The sequence below is a fragment of the Podarcis erhardii genome (assembly GCF_964252035.2).
Source record: "Podarcis erhardii genome assembly, chromosome: 15".
NCBI lineage: Eukaryota > Metazoa > Chordata > Lepidosauria > Squamata > Lacertidae > Podarcis > Podarcis erhardii.
The window spans coordinates 8905600-8927140 of NC_138505.1; the positions used below are offsets into that span (position 1 = coordinate 8905600).

The 21541-nt window shown below is 50.0% G+C and overlaps 1 protein-coding gene across 2 annotated transcripts in view; it reads left to right on the forward strand.

The window, feature by feature from the left end:
- ATP8B2 (ATPase phospholipid transporting 8B2) overlaps nucleotides 1–21541 on the forward strand; it is a 62676-nt gene that overhangs the window by 10035 nt on the left and 31100 nt on the right. Inside the window, exons 2-12 of one of the 2 annotated variants that reach the window (XM_081840870.1) lie at nucleotides 2111–2178; nucleotides 4813–4871; nucleotides 7692–7805; nucleotides 7976–8074; nucleotides 9602–9663; nucleotides 10703–10775; nucleotides 13489–13559; nucleotides 16577–16656; nucleotides 17620–17778; nucleotides 19387–19475; nucleotides 20172–20368. In XM_081840870.1, the coding sequence (XP_081696996.1) occupies nucleotides 2148–2178; nucleotides 4813–4871; nucleotides 7692–7805; nucleotides 7976–8074; nucleotides 9602–9663; nucleotides 10703–10775; nucleotides 13489–13559; nucleotides 16577–16656; nucleotides 17620–17778; nucleotides 19387–19475; nucleotides 20172–20368 (1034 nt within the window). In that variant the 5' untranslated portion in view covers nucleotides 2111–2147. Of the gene's footprint in view, nucleotides 1–2110; nucleotides 2179–3870; nucleotides 4093–4812; nucleotides 4872–7691; nucleotides 7806–7975; nucleotides 8075–9601; nucleotides 9664–10702; nucleotides 10776–13488; nucleotides 13560–16576; nucleotides 16657–17619; nucleotides 17779–19386; nucleotides 19476–20171; nucleotides 20369–21541 lie in introns of those variants that run through there. The other variant, XM_081840869.1, reaches the window with a different exon arrangement.

The window sequence follows — 21541 nt, forward strand, 5'->3', positions numbered from 1 at the left end:
GCAAAACAGGAAATGGAGCAGGAAACAGTTAGAAGAGGTGTCTTTTGCCAGCGGGGACTCGGGCGTAGCAGCTGTTGGCACCGGTGTAGCTGTCTGGCTGGTCGGTGGTGGATATGTCGGCATGCTAGCCCTTTTAGGGAAACCACCACCATCGCTAGAGGAGCCCGCAGGCCTCTCCAGCATTCTAGTCCTCAGCGTGGTTTTGAGCCATCTCGTCTGTTGGACTTGGAGCCAGGTTCTGTAGCAGCATTGTGGTCCGTTCTAGAAAGGAAGGGAGAATAGCGGACTGGGCTGGAAGGTTCATGTGATTCAGTCGACTGCCTTTTAAATCACTTCCTTTGGGGGTGGGGAACCCTGCCCTAGTGTTAGAAATTAGCCAGGTGCCAGGCGCATTTTGCAACTGGCGCGGGTCCAACTGCAACCACTTTTCAGGGTTGCAGAACTTGTAGAACTCAGCAGGGAGGAGGTGGAGGAGAATAGGGACAAAATTAGGATGAGTTGGCTCCACCTCTCATTGGCTCTGGCGCCCCCTGCTGCCGGGCTCCCTGGCTCCTGCCCCACCAAACGCAATGGGCACTAACCCTGAGGATTTGCAATCGGTATCTGTTAGCTAATGAGCTCATTTAAATGGAAAATTTCCTGTAGGCAGATTAGGAGGTTTTCCAGGCAATATTCTGTTTCTGGAAAAAAATTCTGCGGGAAACTTTTGCTGTTCTGTTTCCAGATTGCTCTTTGGACTGCTTTCCCCTGGAGAGATCTGGCAACAGATTTAAAAGGGGATTTTTTATGTGGCCCTGTTAAATTGGCTCGATGGCTTCTTTGACTCTGTACGCCTATCATAACTGCATCCTTTTCCGTTCTGCTGCTCGTAGGGAAGAGAGTTGTGTTGTTTTATTATCACGTATTTTAAAGTTATTGGGCGCTGTTTGGATGAAGGGCAATTTTGGCTTTATAGAGGAGAAGGAAGATTTTGCTGGGGGGGCTGCAGGAGTAACAGGCAGCGAGGTGGGGAAATTCTGAACAATCTCCCCCCCCCCCCCAGATGATGTTACTCCTTAGTTTGTTTCCAGGGTTAACCCTTTCCTGCCCGGGGGATACATTCCCTCCGGGAAGCCCCTTGGGGAAAAATGTGCCAATGGAATCGGAAGCAAAAATGTGAGCAGAGCAATGAATGTGACTCTTACATTTGTATGGTACAATGGATTGCAGCCATGCAAAAGTCTGAGGTTCCTTCTCTTACTTCCTCCCCCCCCCCCAATGCAAACTCTCCTTGCTTGCAAAAGTCCCTGGGGAGCCAGAGGGTGTTAAAGAAGGATCGAACATTTTTCATGTATGCAACAACGGCAGCAAGGATTCTCATCGCAAAAAACTGGAAAACTCAAGATTTACCCACACTGGAAGAGTGGCAGATGCAGCTGATGGACTATATGCAACTGGCCGAGATGACTGGCAGAATCCGAGATTTGGGAGAAGAAAAGATGGAGGAAGACTGGGAGAAATTCAAGATGTATCTACAAAAACATTGTAATTTGTTTGAATGTTAAGAAGGATGCTAGATTATAAAAAATTGGCCACCACTAAACTAGATTTAAATTTGATGCTAAGTGAGATTAAAGAAAATATAAAAATTTTATTGGAAAAAGTGCTAGATTATATTTGAATGTGTGGACATGAGACTGTAAACAAGTTGATAATTTGTTTGGAAAAAATTTTTTAACGACGTAAATGGGAGAGGGGGACGTGAGGGAGTCCAAAGAAGCGAAGAATTTGTTGTGATAGAAGCAAGATTGTTTTATGTGTGCATTTTATATCTAAAAAAACCTTAATAAATATTTTTTTAAAAAAAAACAAACAAAAGTCCCTGGGGAGATATGGAACAGGATTGTAGAGGGGCCGTGACCTGGGAAGAAGGGTGCAGCTTGCAGGGAGACCCGAGGGCCAGACAGAAGCATTCCGAGGGCCACATTCCGCCCCCAAAGTTCTCCACCTTTGGTTTGTTTTAGGCGTGTGTGTGTGTGTGTGTGCGCGCGCCCCACCCCACCCCAAACCAATTATTTTTATTTCTTTGCTTTCCCCACCCATCTCCACCCATCTCCCTGCCCCAATACAGCACCTCCCATGGGCCTGATAAACTGCCATCGAATGCCATGGAACTTTGTTCCAAGAAACATCCTCCAGGTAAGATCTTCTGATGGGGCTGGTTTTTTGGGGTGGGGGTGGGGAAGGGAGCGGGACTGACAGGGGCTGGGCCACCCCACCCACCCCAATCAACCACAAAACTTAGGTGATTTAACTTCTCAGACTCTCTTTTTCATTCAGCCACTGCAAGGTTGCCAACTTCCTAACAGATCTCTGCCCCTGCGTCCCCAGTGTAGCCACTGGTGGGGGAACTGTGCTTCTGAGAAGCTTTTGCTTAATTCCATTTCATTTGCAATCGCTTCCTCTAAGAGACCATGAAGCATTAATTTTTTAAAAAAATATATAAATTAAAAGGTGCCTAATGGTCAGAGAAGGGATGTGGGTGGCGCTGTGGGTTAAACCACAGAGCCTAGGACTTGCTGATCAGAAGGTTGGCGGTTCGAATCCCCACGACGGGGTGAGCTCCCATTGCTCGGTCCCTGCTCCTGCCCACCTAGCAGTTCGAAAGCACGTCAAAGTGCAAGTAGATAAATAGGTACCACTCCGGCGGGAAGGTAAACGGCATTTCTGTGCGCTGCTCTGGTTTGCCAGAAGCAGCTTAGTCATTCTGGCCACATGACCTGGAAGCTGTACGCCGGCTCCCTCGGCCAATAAAGCGAGATGAGCGCTGCAACCCCAGAGTTGGTCACGACTGGACCTAATGGTCAGGGGTCCCTTTACCCTTTTTAATGGTCAGAGCTGTTTGATGGTGCCCTGGAAGGTGACTGGCTCTTCCTTGCTGGAAGTATTTAAACAGAGCCTGGACAATCGTTTGTCAGGGGTGTGTAGTTGCAAGATTCCTACGTCCCTCGGGGTTTGGGGTCAGAATGGATGACCGCACAAGGTGCCTTCCAGTTCTAAAGCTCTGTGACAGATTTTCATATCCAGAGTATATGTACCCTTGCCAGCGGCATGAGGAGTTTGAGGGGGGTTTGTACCGCTTTAGAAGGTACAGAAGGGACTGTACCACTTTAGACAGAAGGCGGTCTTGTCCCGTTTTTGAATTCAACCCCGTTCCCCAGGTTAAAAGCCAGCCAAATGTTCTGCAAGTAGACAAGCAGTGCTTCAAGGCGATCTAGCCCGGCCCTCTCTCTCCCTGCTAAGCTAGCTTCCTACCTGTAAAGTCAGTGAAAATTCCTGAGCTGAGCAGCGGGGCTGGGTTTGGATGGCCTTTGGGGGTCCCTTCCCTATCTACCAGCCTATGACTTTTCCATCTGGGTCAGGCTCCTGTCTAAAGCACAGGATCAAGTCGCATTGCCTTATTTCCTTCCTGGTCAGTTGGCAACCCAGCAGCCCGGACTACCTTACAGGGTTCCTGTGAGGAGAGAGAGCGAGCGAGCGCTGGGCTGGGTGGCTGTCTCTTGGCAGAAGAGGTGGACTGAGGTAAAAACAGATTTAATAGCGAGCAGGAACCTAAGCAAAATGACTTTTTTTTTGGGGGGGGGTGTCCCATTATAGTTTCCCATTTGCATGCCTTTGACTGACTCCGTAAGGTCTTTCTGGGTTGGGGGTGGGGCTGGGGGAAGAGAAGCAGGCAGGAGAGAGGTTGCCCCCCCCTCGTCCCCCCATGCCGCGGTTACCTAAGCAACGCCGTCCCGGCCCCTCATTGGCCGCTGCGTGGCGGTGGGCGGCCCCCCGTCTCCCTCAATGTCAGCGTGGAGTTTTCTCCTGCAGCGAGTGGGGGCAGCAGCAGCAGCCGCCGAGGCAGGAGGAGAATGGGGGACATGGACTGGGGAGGCCGATGGGGGGCCGCTGCCTAAGCCCGGGGGGCCTCCTGCAAGGCCCCCCCTCCCCATAAAACACACGCAAATCCGGGCCCGGCGGTAACCATGACGATCCCTAAGGAGATGCCCGAGAAATGGCCCTGGGTCGCCGTGGCGACGGGCAGCCGTGGACAGGCGCCTGGGGGGACAGGTATTTTTTTGGGGGGGGTGGGGGTTTGACAAGTGAAAGTTTGGGGGGGTTGGCTAGCAGGGTTTTGTTTTGTTTTTTTGCTTTTTAGGGGTGGGGGCTCCTCAAATATCCACGTCCAGCCTTTGTCCTGTCACGACCTCCTTGGAGAAAGCTGTCATTGCAGTTCTCTCCACAAACATTACCTCATACCGCGCCTGTTTCCCCCCCCCCCAAACTCTGGCTTCTCTCCTTTGCACTATATTTTCTTTGGTGGGGGGGGACACACACACAGGAGAGCCCCCTTTGTACCCAAAGGAATACCCCCTCCTCCCCACCCGTCCCCCCCATCCCCACAAATGACCTTGCATCTGAGACTGCCGAGAGTCGCAAGTTTGGAAACGGGGACAGAGCCCGTTCCAACAATGGTTTGGGGCGATTGCGAAAACCCAGAGCAGTTTTATTTCAGTATTTGGGACAGGTGGTGTGGGGGGGAAGCTACTCCTGGGGTGGGGGTTTTTTTGTGGTGGTGGGGGGCATGCAAAGAATTAAGAGAGCCAGCCAGTCTCATGCAGCCGGGAAGCGGGTTATCAAATCCGCTACCCTTTGTGTTCAGCTTGGAATGGCTAGCAAGGGGCAACTTCTGGAGGGTTGGTGGTAAGAAGCCTGGGAAAGAGGGGTACGGTGATTTTTTTGGGGGGGGTGTTTGTGTGCCTGCGGCTGATTTTTGGCCTCTGTTTTCAGAGGAGGAAAGGCGGGTGAAAGCAAATGCCCGAGAGTATAATGAAAAGTTCCACTATGCGGTAAGTACGGGGTTAGGAGTTTGCAGCTGGGGGCTGTAATAAAATATTTAAGGTCTCTCATATATATATATATATATATATATATATATATATATATATATATAAAATAAATTGTGTGTGTGAGTTTTCTGGGAAGGGAGGGGTGGTGGTGGAAGAACCCACTTTTCGTGGTGGGAACACGAAATCTGTGTTGGTGGGGCAGAGAAGGGGCGTGGGGCTGCGTTTATACCCCACAAAGAGGGATGTGAAAGGGATGAGCTTGGTTTTGTGGGGAGTTAGGTACAGAAAAGGAAGAACCCAGACCTTTTTTGGGGGGGGGGTGGAGATCAGAGGTGATGGTGGGCTCTAGGGATGTGGGTGTAAATATTTAAAAGGCTAACCCACGGTGTAGTGGTTAAGAGGGTAGGACTCAGGGCTGGGAGAGACCTGGGTTCAAATCCATGAAGCACACTGGGCGTGACCTTGAGGCAGTCGCTGCCTCTCAGCCTAATTTGTCTCACGGGGTTGTTATGAGGATTAAATGAGAAGTGGGAGTATTTTGGATTAAAATTTCCTTGGAACAAATGGGGGATATAAAAGTGAAAAGTAAATAGGTTGTTGTTGTTGTTGTTGTTGTTGTTGTTGTTGTTGTTGTTGTTACTACTACTACTACTATTTGCACTTTCTGAAATGATGCACAGAATGAAACACAGCCATCCTTTGAAATCTGAATTTTGCAATGTCGTTCTCCCAAACTGAGCGTACCAAAATGCACATGGAGTGTGCCTTGTAAATTTTACTTCAGCAAAAACAGCTTACAAAGATGCATATTCCGTTACAGAACATCCTTTTTCAGAACTTTGGTGAAATTGAACACAAAACCCCCCGTTTTGAGTTAGGAGTATTCTGTGCTAAAGCCGGGATGAATTTTCAAGGGAACTTTGAAACAAAACCCACAAACGAATGTGGAAATGTGGAGAATTGGAAGTAAGATTGGAAAAAGATGAGAAACTGAGACAGAATCCGATTCGCCCATCCCATATGGGGAGGCGACTGCTGCTCAGTATTTTTGGGGGAGGGTGTGGGGGGTTTGCGGGAAATCCCAGGAAACCTTGAGCTGCCCTTCTGCTTTCTGGAAGCTTCTTCCCACACCACTGCCCTGCTTCTGACTGGGCTTGACCCCTCGTATCTTGGCTAGGGTGTGTCTGTGAATAACTTCCTGTCTGGGGACAGCAGCCCAGCCCAGAGGTTATAAATAGAGCGTTAAGTGTAGAAGGCAGACAAAGAAACTTTGGGATATTTTTTCCTCTTTCTGGAGTGAAGGTGGAGAGAAAGATTTTGAGTCTTTACCCTCCAACAGTAAGTTGTGTTCCTAGTCCACCCATACATTATCCCCACAGCCTTTTGCACATCCTAGTGTGTTGAACGGTAACTAATAAAAATGGCAAAGCAGTGCAGCTTTATTCATCAGGGAATTAACAAGGAGCACAGGGCGTTTCGCGGGTGGCGCTGTGGGTTAAACCACAGAGCCTAGGACTTGCCGATCAGAAGGTCAACGGTTTGAATCCCCATGACGGGGTGAGCTCCCATTGCTCGGTCCCTGCTCCTGCCAACCTAGCAGTTCAAAAGCACGAAGTGCAAGTAGATAAATAGGTACCGCTCCGGCGGGAAGGCAAATGGCATTTCTGTGCGCTGCTCTGGTTCGCCAGAAGCGGCTTAGTCATGCTGGCCACATGACCCGGAAGCTGTACGCCGGCTTCCTCAGCCAATAAAGCGAGATGAGCGCCGCAACCCCAGAGTTAGTCACGACTGGACCTAATGGTCAGGGGTCCCTTTACCTTTAAATTGTTATTGGTTTTAGAATGTTTTTGTTATAACTGTATATAAAGGTAACGTAAAGGTAAGGGACCCGTGGATGGTTAAGTCCAGTCAAAGGCAACTAAGGGGTTGCGATGCTCATCTCACTTTCAGGCCGAGGGAGCCGGCGTTTGTCCACAGGCAGCTTTCCGGGTCATGTGGCCAGCATGACTAAACCACTTCTGGTGCAACGGGACACCGTGACGGAAACCAGAGCGCACGGAAATGCTGTTTACCTTCCCGCTGCAATGGTACCTATTTATCTACTTGCACTGGTGTGCTTTCGAACTGCTAGTTTGGCAGGAGCTGGGACAGATGGTCAGGGGTCCCTTTACCTTTACAGGGCGTTTCTTTGCACTGAGCGAGACGCCTGGTCCATCTAGCACAGTACTACCCACACTGATTGGCAGTTAGCAATCATATTTCTGCATGGCAGGGGGTTGGACCAGATGACCAACTCTACAATTATATGAGTTCTACAATTCTCCAGGGTTTCAGGAAGGGAGTCCCTCCCAACCTTACCGGGAATGGATTGAACCCGGGGCCTTTTGCACGCAGAAAGCAGGCCTCTGTTCCGACGTCCTTTCCAGCTGCTCCTTCCACCAACATCAAAAATGAAGTTGGTAGTCCTCACAGTTCTGGGGAAAAAAGGGGGGCTGATTTAAACAGGAACGCAGGAAGGCGCCTTATTCCGAGTCAGATCGCCTCTGAGTCCACCTGCCTCCATATTGTCTGCACGGACAGGCAGCGTCTCTTCAGGATTTCTCTTCCTGGGACTTGAACCTGGGTCGTTCTGCGTGCCAAGTGGACGCTCTGCCAGCTTCGGCGGCCCTTCCCCAAGGGTTGAAAACAGGGCGGAGAAGATCTGTTGGAGGAGTTTTGGGGTGGGGGCCTGCTGGGAAAGCTGGCCGTGGGGCAGAGCGGAGACGCGCACTCCCCGCCAGTTTGCCATCTAATGTTGTTTACTTTCCTCTCTCCCCGCAGAGTAACTGCATCAAGACGTCCAAGTACAACGTGGTCACATTCCTGCCCATCAACCTCTTTGAGCAGTTCCAGGAAGTGGCTAACACTTACTTCCTCTTCCTCCTTATTCTTCAGGTGCGGCCCATTCACGAGACTCTCCTATTGGGGCAAGAGGGGAATTTGGGAGGGTTAATGTGGGCGGCATTTTGGTTTTGGAGAGTGGTGGAGGAGACTCCTTAGAAGCACCCTGCCGCCTCTTCTTCCCCTGCCTTCACTTACCCTCTTGCCTGTCTTCCTCCACTCAGCTGATTCCACAGATATCCTCCCTTTCGTGGTTCACCACCATAGTGCCTTTGGTTCTTGTGCTTACCATCACGGCGGTCAAGGATGCCACAGACGATTACGTAAGCAAGGGGGGGGGGAAGCCTGGCAGAGGGGAGAGGGGAGACCTGGGTTGGGGCTGCTGGCGATTTGGACCGCTTACCGGTGATTTGCTGAATTCCCAGAAATCACATCCTGCCTTTCTTTTGCCGTGGGACTCGCGGGATCATACGGGGCAGTTCCTTGGAAGGGGAGGTCAACCACCCAGGCGCTGGCCAAACCCAGACCTGCTTAGCATGAGACAGCTGTTTGATACAGCAGCAAAGAAGGCTAACGCAGTTTTAGGCCGCATTAACAGAAGTCGAGTGTCCAGATCAAGTCATAGTACAGCGGTACCTCGGGTTAAGTACTTAATTCGTTCCGGAGGTCCGTTCTTAACCTGAAACTGTTCTTAACCTGAAGCACCACTTTAGCTAATGGGGCCGCCGTGCCGCCGGAGCACGATTTCTGTTTTCATCCTGAAGCAAAGTTCTTAACCCGAGGTAATATTTCTGAGTTAGCGGAGTCTGTAACCTGAAGCGTATGTAACCCAAGGTACCACTGTACAGCCATACCTCATGTTACGTCCGCTTCATGTTACTTTCTTTCAGGTTACCGGGAAGTACTGGAAAGGGTTATTTCTGGGTTTTGCTGCTCACGCATGCGCAGAAATGCAAAAATGATGTCACGCGCATGCGCAGAAACGGCAAATTGCAACCCGCATGTGCGCAGACGTGCCACTGTGGGTTGCGTTTTTTTCATGTTGCGAACGGGCCTCCAGAACGGATCCCGTTTGCAACCAGAGGTACTGTTCTGCTCTGTTCGGCCTTGGTCAGACGACACCTGGAATACTGTACCCAGTTTTGGGCAACGCAATTTAAGAAAAATATTGACAAGCTGGAAGGTGTGCAGACGAGGGCAAGCGAGATGATCAAGGGTCTGGAAACCAAGCCTTAGGAGGAATGGTTGAAGGAGCTGGGCATGTTTAGCCTGGAAAAGAGACTGAGAGGAGATATGATAGCAATCTCCAGAAGTTGGTTTTCTGCTGCTCAGAGCGTAGGACCCAAACCAATGGATTCAGACAACAAGGAGACTCCGACTAAACGTTAGAAAGAACTTTCTGACTAGGGTTGGACTGGATGACCACTGGGACACCTTCCAACACTATTATTCTACCTGGAGATTCAACCCAGAACCTTCTGCACTCAAAGCAGAAGAATATAAAAAGGCATAAGAAGATCCTGGCTGCTGGATGAGGCCCATGGCCCATCTAGTTCAGCATCCTGTTCTCACAGTGGCCAACCAAATACTTCTGGGAAGCCCACAAACAGGACCTGAGTGCGAGAGCAGCTCTCTCTACCCTGCGATTCCCAGCAAGTGACGTTCAGAGGCATTTTGCCTCCGACAGTGCAGGGAGAACATAGCCATTGTGACTGGCGGCCCCTGATCGCCTGACCCTCCTCGATTGTGTCGGGGGACCTTCCTTTCATTCTGCATCACGGGGTTGGGCTAGATGACCCTTGGGTCCCTTCCGACTCTTAAGATTCTGCGATCTCGCTGTCTCTCTGCAGTTTCGCCACAAGAGTGACAACCAGGTGAACAATCGCCAGTCTCAGGTGCTGATCAATGGGATGTGAGTATTACCACGGCAACTGCGGACCTGTGGTGGTTGTTGTGGTGGATTTCTGGGCGAGGGGTGGGAAATCTGTTAGACCAGCAATGGGTGATGGGAATCCTGTGGCCCTCTGGATCCGCCTGGACTCAAAACACCCGCTTCAGCCACCCAGCATGGCCAGTGATCAAGGAGGAGGATGTGAGTTTGAGCCCAGCAAAATTTGGAGGGCTGTGGGGGTCACACACACACACACACACACCCACACCCACACACCAGGGTGGTTGGTGGCCATTGAGAGTGATGGATAGAAGGCAGGGAGCCCAACAGTAGGAGCAGCTGGAGCGTGTGATTGGTGGAGCTGGAGCATGTTATTGGTGGAGCAGGAGCCTGTGATTGGTGGAGGAGAAGCCTGTGATTGTTAGAGCTGGAGCCTGTGATTGGTGGTTCCTCATCCTCGTGTTAAAACAAGTGTTGGGAATGCTGGACTGCAACTCCCATCATCCCTGGCCATTGACCGTGTTGGATGGGGCGGAAAATGTTTGAATACATAGAATTGGCGAACATGACTTATAAGATTCGGAACCAAAAAGTAACCAAGTTCGAAGAGGAATGGGGTAAATTCGTTGAATGTATAAGGAAGAATTGTAGAAGCTTAAAGACTGTAGCAGGGCTAATATAAATCTTGTGATATGGACAGAATGTAAATAAGAATCTGTAAGAGTGGATGTTAATTATGAAAAACGATGGAGGGAAGGAGGGAAGTCCGGGCGTGATGGTAAATAAGAAGACACAATAATGTTCAATGTAAGAGTATATATTTTATTCTTGTTTTGGAAAATCAATAAAAAGCATTAAAAAAAAAAAGGCCGTGTTGGCTGGGGCTGATGGGAGTTGTAGTTCAGCCACACCTGGCGGGCCAGAGGTTCCCCACAACTGATCGAAGTAAATATATCTTAAGTGATGGGGTTGGGCTTGTCCGCCTGTTTTCATTTGACACACCTTTTTCTCCACTGCCAACCCCCTCTCCCCAAATCTTCCCCACACCTGGTCCTTACAGCCTCCGTCAGGAACAGTGGATGAATGTTCGCGTTGGTGACATCATAAAGTTGGAGAACAACCAGTTTGTGGCGGTGAGTCCTAGACCAGCCCCGCAGTGCTGTTTGCCCCACTTAAGCTGAGTGAGACCCACTAGTACCTGCAAGTCTGGGAATGAAGGAAAGGTCAGGTGCGCCATTTTGGGGAAGGGTAAGGAGACCCACCTGCCTTGCGGGCAGAAGGTCCCAGGTTCAGTCCTTGGCCTCTCCAGGTAGGTGTGGAAACTCTCCCTGCCTGGAGAGCTGCTGCCGGTCAGTGTAGACAATACTGTGATGGATGGACTGACTTGCACTAAGGCAAGGTAAAGCTAAAGGGACCCCTGACCATTAGGTCCAGTCGTGACCGGCTCTGGGGTTGCGGCGCTCATCTCGCTTTACTGGCCGAGGGAGCCGGCGTGCAGCTTCTGGGTCATGTGGCCAGCATGACTAAGCCGCTTCTGGTGAACCAGAGCAGCGCATGGAAACGCCGTTTACTTTCCCGCTGGAGTGGTACCTATTTATCTACTTGCACTTTGAGGTGCTTTTGAACTGCTAGGTTGGCAGGACCAGGGACTGAGCAACGGGAGCTCACCCCGTCACGGGGATTCGAACCGCCGACCCGCCCTAGGCTCTGTGGTTTAACCCACAGTGCCACCCGCGTCCCTTATAAGGCTCTTGCTTATATTCCCATTGCTTATGTTCCTCTTAAATCACACCTTTGCACGGAACCATGAGGACTGGAACCTTAGTTTCTTTTCAGGGAAAGGACTATATAGCACCTGCTCTGTGTGCTGAAGGTTCAGTCCCCAGTGGCATCTCTGAGCAGGGCTCGGAACTGTTCCCTGCCTGAAATCCTAGAGAGCTTCTGCCAGTCAGTGTAGACAATACTGAACTAAATGGACCAATGGTCTGACTCAGTATAAGGCAGCTTTCTGTGTTCCTAAATTATAACGTAGCCTATGTTGTCCCTATACAGTGGTACCTCAGGTTAAATACGCTTCAGGTTACATACGCTTCAGGTGCAGACTCCGCTAACCTAGAAATAGTGCTTCAGGTAAAGAACTTTGCTTCAGGATGAGAACAGAAATTGTACTCTGGCGGCGTGGCAGCAGCAGGAGGCCCCATTAGCTAAAGTGGTGCTTCAGGTTAAGTTACAGATAGGTAGCCGTGTTGGTCTGCCATAGTCAAAACAAAATAAAAAAAATCCTTCCAGTAGCACCTTAAAGACCAACTAAGTTAGTTCTTGGTATGAAGAAGTGTGCATGCACACGAAAGCTCATACCAAGAACTAACTTAGTTGGTCTTTAAGGTGCGACTGGAAGGATTTTTTTTTTTTTTTACTTCAGGTTAAGAACAGTTTCAGGTTAAGAACAGCCCTCCGGAACGAATTAAGTACTTAACCCGAGGTACCACTGTACTGAGAGATTAGGACAGTGGTTCTCAAACTTTTTCTTCTGGGCCACACACTCATAGTAAGAATTTGCTTGTGCCTCACCATTTTTTAATCAATGAGAAATACACTGTGAAGCAAAGAGCAAAACAAACAACTATTAGCAGTGGTTGATTTGTAACGTGGAACACAACAACTTTATAATATGATCGTAGGACGTCCCGAAAGTATAAAACTACACAGCCACCTAAGAACATGACTCATTCCCAAAATATAATTCTAAATGATCCTCTTATATACGTACCTTAAGTATGTATACAAACTCAATGAGAGGTGTGAGCCTGCCTTTGCCGGGTAATCTCATGTATATTAGGTCTAATTTCAGACAAACAAACACTCATTTCCTCATCCACACAAAGAAACCTTTCTCTTTTCTGATCTTCCCATGGCTGGGGCAACTGAAGAAGATGGGCGGGGTATAAATAACAAAATTGTTTGTCAGAGTTGAAAATCCCTGATCACAGCAACTGTAGAATAGCCAATGAATGCTCTTGCTCTTGTTTTGAAAATACATTTATCCATAGCCTGCAAAAAAGAGAATTTTTTTTTATACTATACCATGGGTAGGCAAACTAAGGCCTGGGGGCTGGATCCGGCTCAATTGCCTTCTAAATCTGGCCTGTGGACGGTCTGGGAATCAGCGTGTTTTTACATGAGTAGAATGTGTGTTTTTATTTAAAATGCATCTCTGGGTTATTTGTGGGGCATAGGAATTCATTCATATTTCCCCCCAAAAATATAGTCCGGCCCACCACATGGTCTAAGGCAGTGTTTCCCAACCTTGTGCCTCCAGCTGTTTTTGAACTACAACTCCCATCATCCCTGACTAGCAAGACCAGTGGCCAGGGATGATGGGAATTGTAGTCCAAAAACAGCTGGAGGCACAAGGTTGGGAAACACTGGTCTAAGGGACAGTGGACCGGCCCCCTGCTGAAAAAGTTTGCTGACCCCTGTACTGTACTATATAGTACCATGGATAGCTCAGTCAGTGGAACATGAGACTCTTAGGTGGAATCTACACACATATAAAAAAATGCTGTGGAAATTCTTTTTTAAAAAACGTTTTGAAAAATACATTCAATTTGGCATAGCTCACCGTCGCCATCTGGTGTCACTTTGGAAAATTGCACTTGACAACATATTAAATGCATTTGACGTCTCTCCCCCCTCCCCCCCTTGCCAATACCAGTGTGGTGCGCTATACTCTTTGAGAAGATTAGGAATATAAAGGGTGCAGTCTGCACGTTTGTGTGAATTCAGGCACAGCCTCTGTGGCTGATATTTGCTGCTTTAGCCGCTTTCCTCCTCTTCTCCCCACAGGCTGACTTGCTCCTCCTGTCCAGCAGCGAACCTCACGGACTTTGCTACATCGAAACGGCAGAGCTGGACGGGTGAGTGCTGACCCAGTTTTCCATGCTTTTCCCTCAGCAGTTGAGGGGGCCGTCTCGGAAAGTGAGCCCTGCGCTATTGGGTTTACGCATTGAAGCAGGTGTCTGCTCAATTGGATGGGGGTCTCTGTCGGGCTGGGACTGCTAGCATGGTATAGTGGTTAAGGTGCCAGACTGGGACCTGGAAGAGACCAGGGTTCAAATCCCCGCTGAGCCCCGAAGGTTGCTTGGGCCAGTCTCAGCCTAACCCCACCTCACAGGGTTGTCGCGAGGATAAAATTGGGAGGAGGGAAAACCATATATACCAGGGAGAGATTGGTTGGCTATCCGTCCTGGATGCTTTAGTTATTTTATATTTTATATTTTATTTGAATGAATTTTATTATTTCGGTCACAGACCAGTTCCAGCCCACGTACAATATCAAGGAAGTCATAAAACACGATAGGGATACATTTGAATTCGCAATTAGGTATAGCAGGGACAATACAGATTTAGCAACAGTTAAAAAATATATAAATTAAAACTTAGTATATTTTATTTATACTCTGCTCATCTGGCTGGGTTTCCCCAGCCACTTCATGCAGCTTTACAGCACATATAAAACATAGTAAAATGTTTTCTATTTGAGATTCATGTGTTGCGGGGGAGGGGGGTCAGACTAGATGGCTCTAGGCGTCCCTTCCAACTCCAGAATTGTATGATTCCTACCACCTTGAGTTCCTTGGAAGAAAAGGCGGGATATGCACGAACTAAATGAATAAAATGATACTTTATTATCCCCCCCATAAAATCAATATATTGCTTAATTCTAAAAACAAAACCCCAAAGCAGTTTATAAGAGGAATAGAACAATGACAAGAAAACATTTAAAAGCAACAATTTGAAACCTCCAAAAAATAATTTAAACCAATAAGCTGAAAACCAAATTGAAGCACATGTCAGCGTTCCACATGTCTGGATAGACTTGCTTAAATAAAAATGTTTTTAGTGAAGGTGGCTGGCTGTTGTCAAAAGGCAAGGAGTTCCATAGGGTGGCTGTTTTTGGCATGTCAGCTATTTTTATTCCAAGGCGATCCGAACCGCTTACCTAGTTCATTTCATTCATCCCATTTATGTACTGCTTACGTTTAAACAGAGTAGGACACGGGTGGTGCCGTGGGTTAAACCACAGAGCTAAGACTTGCCGATCAGAAGGTCAGTGGTTCGAATCCCCGCAATGGGGTGAGCTCCCGTTGCTCGGTCCCTGCTCCTGCCAACCTAGCAGTTCGAAAGCATGTCAAAGTGCAAGTAGATAAATAGGTACCGCTCTGGCGGGAAGGTAAACGGTGTTTCTGTGCACTGCTCTGGTTCGCCAGAGGCGGCTTAGTCATGCTGGCCACATGACCTGGAAGCTGTACGCTGGCTCCCTCGGCCAATAAAGCGAGATGAGCGCCGCAACCCCAGAGTCGGCCATGACTGGACCTAATGGTCAGGGGTCCCTTTACCTTTACATATGTTTAAACAAGGCTCTTCACGGTTATAACTCAGGTCCAAATATATATTAGAAAAGAATAGAGAATTTCTACGTTCTACAAAATGCCGTTGACAGCAAAACAGAACCTCAGCCTTTCAATCAAAACATTTTAAAAATTTGCCTGCCAAGCGGTTTTTAAATCGGCAAACAAATGGGAGCGAGCTCAGCGGAGCCTCCCTGTTCAGTCACAGTCTATATCAATGTCAGTTGCTGTTGGAGAAGGTTGGTAAACCAGCTGGCACTTGGCTGTAGGCTTTTCTGCCTGCCTTTTGGCCTTTCTGGAGACATCTGTGAACAACAACAACAACAACAACAACAACAACAATAATAATTTTTTTATTTATACCCCGCCCATCTGGCTGGGTTTCCCCAGCCACTCTGGGCGGCTTCCAACAAAACACTAAAATACAATAACCTATTAAACATTAAAAGCTTCCCTAAACAGGGCTGCCTTCAGATGTCTTCTAAAAGTCTGGTAGTTGTTTTTCTCTTTGACATCTGATGGGAGGGCGTTCCACAGGACGGGTGCCACTACCGAGAAGGCCCTCTGCTTGGTTCCCTGTAACTTGGCTTCTTGCAGTGAGGGAACTGCCAGAAGGCCCTCGATGCTGGACCTCAGTGTCTGGGCTGAACGATGGAGGTGGAGATGCTCCTTCAGGTATACTGGGCCGAGGCCGTTTAGGGCTTTAAAGGTCAGCACCAATACTTTGAATTGTGCTCGGAAATGTACTGGGAGCCAATGCAGATCTCTCAGGACCGGTGTTATGTGGTCTCGGCGGCCGCTCCCAGTCACCAGTCTAGCTGCCGCGTTCTGGATTAGTTGTAGTTTCCGGGTCACCTTCAAAGGTAGCCTCATGTAGAGCGCATTGCAGTAGTCCAAGCAAGACATAACCAGAGCATGCACCACTCTGGCGAGACAGTCTGCGGGCAGGTAGGGTCTCATCCTGCGTACCAGATGGAGCTGATAAACAGCTGCCCTGGACACAGAATTGACCTGTGCCTCCATGGACAGCTGTGAGTCCAGAATGAATCCCAGGCTGTGCCCCTGGTCCCAGTGGCGTAGCGTGGGGGGTGCAGGGGGGGCCGGCCGCACCGGGCGCAACACCTGGGGTTAGGGCAAATCCGCGGGTTAGGGGGCGCAAATCCACGGGTTAGGGGGCGCAAATTATTTGCCTTGCCCCGGGTGCTGACAACCCACGCTACGCCACTGCCTGGTCCTTCAGGCGCACAGTTACCCCATTCAGGACCAGGGAGTCCTCCACACCTGCCCGCCTCCTGTCCACCAAAAACAGTACTTCTGTCTTGTCAGGATTCAACCTCGGTCAGGATTCAACCTGTGAGGAGCAGGACATTGTGCATCTTGGATCCCTTCATCCTGATCCGGTTCTTACCGTGCCTCTTTTCATTGGGGGTAGGCTTGAGTGCAAGGACTGCCCCCCCCCGGGCAGGAATCCAGGACCTAGGTGCCTGGGCCTGCTCCATGCTTAATGCTGCTTTTGCCACCAGGGAGACCAACATGAAAGTCCGTCAGGCCATCCCAGTGACGTCAGAGCTGAGTGACACCAGCAAGCTTGCACACTTTGATGGTGAGTGGGGTGGGGCATAGTTTTGCATGGGACACAGAGCATGCAGGTTTTCCTAACTGGCCCTCGGGACACCCCCTCCCTCCTTGCATGTGTTTTCCCCTGCCTGGGCCGACAGTCCTTCGTCTCTTGGGGCTGAGAAACGCTCCCCACCTCTGGCTTGCCTGGTGCCACCAGTGCTTTGCAGGTTGCAAAGGGCCGGGTCCCTGCCCCAGGTAGCTTACATTATAAAATGCTGAGGGAACAGGTGGAGGGCAAGGGGAGCATCCTCAATAAAACTCCAACCAGATAAGTCTCTGCCCCAAGGATCTTCCAGATCTGAAGTTTCGTTGAATTGGAAAAGAGACTGAGGGCAAGGTGATAATGATAATAACAATGATGATGATAATAATAATTAATAATAATAATGAATTAATTAATTAATTTATACCCCGCCCATCCAGCTGGGTTTCCCCAGCCACTCTGGGCAGCTTCCAACAGAATATTAAAATCACGATAAAACTTCAAACATTAAAAGCTTCCCTAAACAGGGCTGCCTTCAGATGTCTTCTAAAAGTCAGATAGTTGTTTATTTCCTTGACATCTGATGGGAGGGCGTTCCACAGGGTGGGCACCACCACCGAGAAGGCCCTCTGCCTGGTTCCCTGTAACCTCACTTCTCACGGTCAGGAAACTGCCAGAAGGCCCTCGGAGCTGGGCCTCAGTGTCCGGGCTGAACGATGCGGGTGGAGACGCTTCTTCAGGTATACTGGGCCGAGGCCGTTTAGGTGTACCAGGAATAGCTGAGCTTCCTCTTCCTCTTAGTCTCTCATTGGCTCTGGCGCCACCTGCTGTTGGGCTCCCTGCCTGCCACCCAGTGGGCACCTCCAGCCTCTGCTCGCTGCACCCAGCAAAATTTCCTAGCGTGGAGGAAATGCAGGGCCAAAGCTGAGGAATTTGTTCTGAATTGATGCCTTTTGACTTCAGGGGAGGTGATCTGCGAGCCGCCCAACAATAAGCTGGACAAGTTCAGCGGGACGCTCTACTGGAAGGACAGCAAGCACTCCTTGAGCAACCAGAACATGCTGCTTCGTGGCTGCGTCCTCCGCAATACAGAGTGGTGTTTTGGCCTTGTCATCTTTGCAGGTGCGTGGGGTTATTTTCAGCTTATTTCAGTTTTCCTTAAAGCGGTTGATACCTTGCTCTTCAGCCAAGGAGCCTCATCAAGAGCACCTTGTCTCCCCACCCCCAAAACCAGCCTGCCCTTCGGTGCACAATCTGGAAAGACCCGACACGCTGCGATGGCCTGGGACTCGGGCTCAGACTCGGAACCAGAGGAGTCTCAGTCTGCACCAGACCCTTTGCCTCAGGCATCATCTGAACCAAGTCTGGGGCCTGATTCTGAAGAGTCCCAGTCTGCACAGGTCCCCCTGCAACAAACACCAGCTGGGCCGAGTCAGGGGCCTGAGCCTGCCCTGGCTCCAGATGCGGGGATGACCTTGTTGCCTCCAGCTGGGCCCTACGGGTTGGGTATGGGGAGGCTGAGGCGGCCCCTGGGTCTAGTAACCCACCGACGTCTCCCGAGCTGCAGAGACTTAGGTCTGAGAGAAGGAGAGACCTGAGTACTCGCAGGAGGAGTGCTCACCTTTGGGCGAGACAGGGAGGTGAGTCGCTGGGGGATCAGGACCGGCCGTTACCCTGACAAAGATAAAAGGCTGTCGGACCCCGCCCCAGGTTGTGGGAGCAACATCGCTGTATACTAGATCCTGCCTGAGATCCTGTACCTGTTCTTGCCTGGTTTCCTGCCTTGGCCCTGTCGGACTGACTCCCAGGGGAACCTTCGGATTCTGGTCCGGTCCTGGACCGCGTTTCACGGGTTACCCCCGGGCCCAGCACACATGCAAGGAAAAAGGGAGGGGGGTTATTGTCCCTCCCTCACTTGATCTCTCATGGTCTCCTGAAGCTCCATCAGGATCTGGTTGAAAAAACTAAGAATTTTTTCACAAGGTCACAACAATGGGCAAAGTCAGTGCCCCCCAATCCTTGACTAATTTTTTACATTTCATTTCATGGAACCATAAAATTGGAGTTGAAAAGGAGCCACAAGGGTCATCTAGGCCAGGCAAGTCCAACCGGTCGATCGCGATCTACTGGTCGATCGCGGGATGTTCCTGGTTGATCCTAAGCGATTGTTAGCTCCCCCGCCCCCCCCCCAAAAAAAAGGATAGGAAAGGGGGAGAAAATGCTCAACAACCATGGTCTCTTCCCCTAAAAAAGATAGTTGGACGTGCCTGATCTAGGCCAATGCAGAAAACCTACATTGTTACGGGTGCAAGTCCTCAAAGCAGTAACTGCGGTACCTTGGATCTTAATTTGTTTGGGGCTTTGTAACTTAAGACAAGGACCTGGGGCCTGGCTCAGGAGTAGATGGGCAGCCAGCACAAATGTTTTAAATTCTGGTGTCACATTACAGTGGTACCTCGGGTTACAAACACCTTGGGTTACAAACACTTTGAGTTACAGACTCCGCTAACCCGGAAGTAGTACCTCGGATTAAGAACTTTACCTCAGGGTGAGAACAGAAATCGCACGGCGTGGCGGCAGCTGGAGGCCCCATTAGCTAAAGCGCGCCTCAGGTTAAGAACGGTTTCGGGTTAAAAACAGACTTCTGGAATGAATTAAGTTCTTAACACGAGGTACCACTGTAAATTACACCACGTTCCTCCTGTATGTTTATTTCTCTGGCTCCTACAGGCCCAGACACCAAACTGATGCAGAACAGCGGCCGCACGAAATTCAAGAGAACGAGCATTGACCGCTTGATGAACACCTTGGTGCTTTGGGTACGTAAAGCTCCCTGCTCTCTCCCTCCCTTCCTAGAATTCTAGAGTTGAGCCCCTCCGAGGGTCATCTAGACCAGGGGTCAGCAAGGTTTACTGGCCATGGGCCGGATCTCTCCCACGGAGATTGTCCGTGGCCCGGACTGGCGCAGCGCAACGCCGGAAATCGCGACTCCGCATGTCCGCAGCGCTGGAAATTGCTTCTGTGCATGCCCAGACACCGGAAATCACACGTGTGCAGAAGTGATTTTCGGCATCTGGATATGAGCAGACGCGATTTCCAGTATCTGTGCATGCACAGATGTGATTTTCGGCGCCGCTTGGTAAGTCGCCGCACCGCGCCGGTTTAGTGCAGCGCGCGGGGGACTCGCTGAGTGGGTGGCTCGGTTTGGGGGCAGCTCGTGGGTTGGTAAAACGGTCTTCTTGGGCTGCATCCAGCCTATGGGCCACACATTGCCAACCCCTGGTCAACCCCCTGTGATGCAGGAATTCTGCCTGCAGCCGTCCCTGGTTGGGTTCGAACCACCAACCTTCTGGTTAACAGCCGGATGCACTGACCCGTTGCGCCACAGGAGGGCTCCTTTCTCTCCACAGTTTTTAAGCAAGGAGTCCTGTTCCACCTGAGCATAGAAGATCCTGCCCTCTCTTTGTGTGTTTTCTTTGTCTGCTTTTAATACTCCGTGCTCCTTCCCCCTGCAGATCTTCGGCTTTCTCGTGTGCATGGGCGTCATCCTGGCCATTGGCAACTCCATCTGGGAGTACGAGGTGGGCGCCTGCTTCCAGATTTACCTGCCCTGGGACGAGGCGGTCGACAGTGCCTTTTTCTCTGGCTTCCTCTCCTTCTGGTCCTACATCATCATCCTGAACACGGTCGTCCCCATCTCCCTCTACGTCAGGTATTTGGGGGCACTCTCATCCCCCCTCCATCGTTTTTGTCGCCCTTAATAATTCCTAGCCATTATGGGATGTGCCTTTCAGTATTCTCAGTAGCTTAGTTCTCCAATAAGGGGGTAGTAATATATTAACGCGGGTAGCACTGTGGGTTAAACCACAGAGCCTAGGACTTGTGGATCAGAAGGTTGGCAGTTCGAATCCCCGCAACGGGGTGAGCTCCTGTTGCTCAGTCCCTGCTCCTGTCAACCTAGCAGTTCAAAAGCACATCAAAGTGCAAGTAGATAAATAGGTACCACTCCGGAGGGAAGGTAAACGGCATTTCCGTGCGCTGCTCTGGTTCGCCAGAAGCGGCTTAGTCATGCTGGCCACATGACCCGGAAGCTGTACGCCGGCTCCCTCGGTCTATAGAGTGAGATGAGCGCGCAACCCCAGAGTCGGTCACGACTGGACCTAATGGTCAGGGGTCCCTTTACCTTTAATATATTAACGGGGTACAGGCCTGACGTACGGTTGCCTTGACTTGTTAAAAAGGGCCTGTGGTTAACCATGGTTAATCTTAGCCATGGTTAATCTTAACCATGGTTAGGGAAAACAAGCCAGCTTCATAAACTAGGGTTTGGAGGTAGCTTGCTTCTGCTGCACATAGTTTCAACTGACGGTAATCTGCCCGGTTTTGGATGTCACGACAAACTGCAAGGTGTCTAAAATGAAAGCTAAATCTCCCATTCTCCTCCTTGCAGACAGAAAGGGTCATTGAAACTGATCCTTCTGCAGCTTCTTGCAGGCACAGCCCCTATGTAATACAGGTCAACAATCCTTGCATCAACCCCTGTAAGACATGGCCAGCATTTATTACACCCCTATTACAGATGGGGAAGGTCGAGGTCGAGTGACTTGCCTACTGCTTCACCTCCAACGAGTTCACAGCTGAGATTGCAACTGCAGCTTTTGCTTATTAGCTGCTGTCCCTGAATCCTCGATCTTGTCCCAGAGTCTTTAGACAGGCAGTGTCCAGACCCTTGAGCTCACTCGAAACCAACCTATAACTTCAGGAGGAGACAGAATTGAGAGTTAGGATCCTCCTGGTGGTGCAGCGATGAAACTGCCTGCAGCTTTGCAAAGCTAAGCAGGGTCCGGTATGGTTCCAAGTTGGATGGGGGACTGCGCGTTGAGAT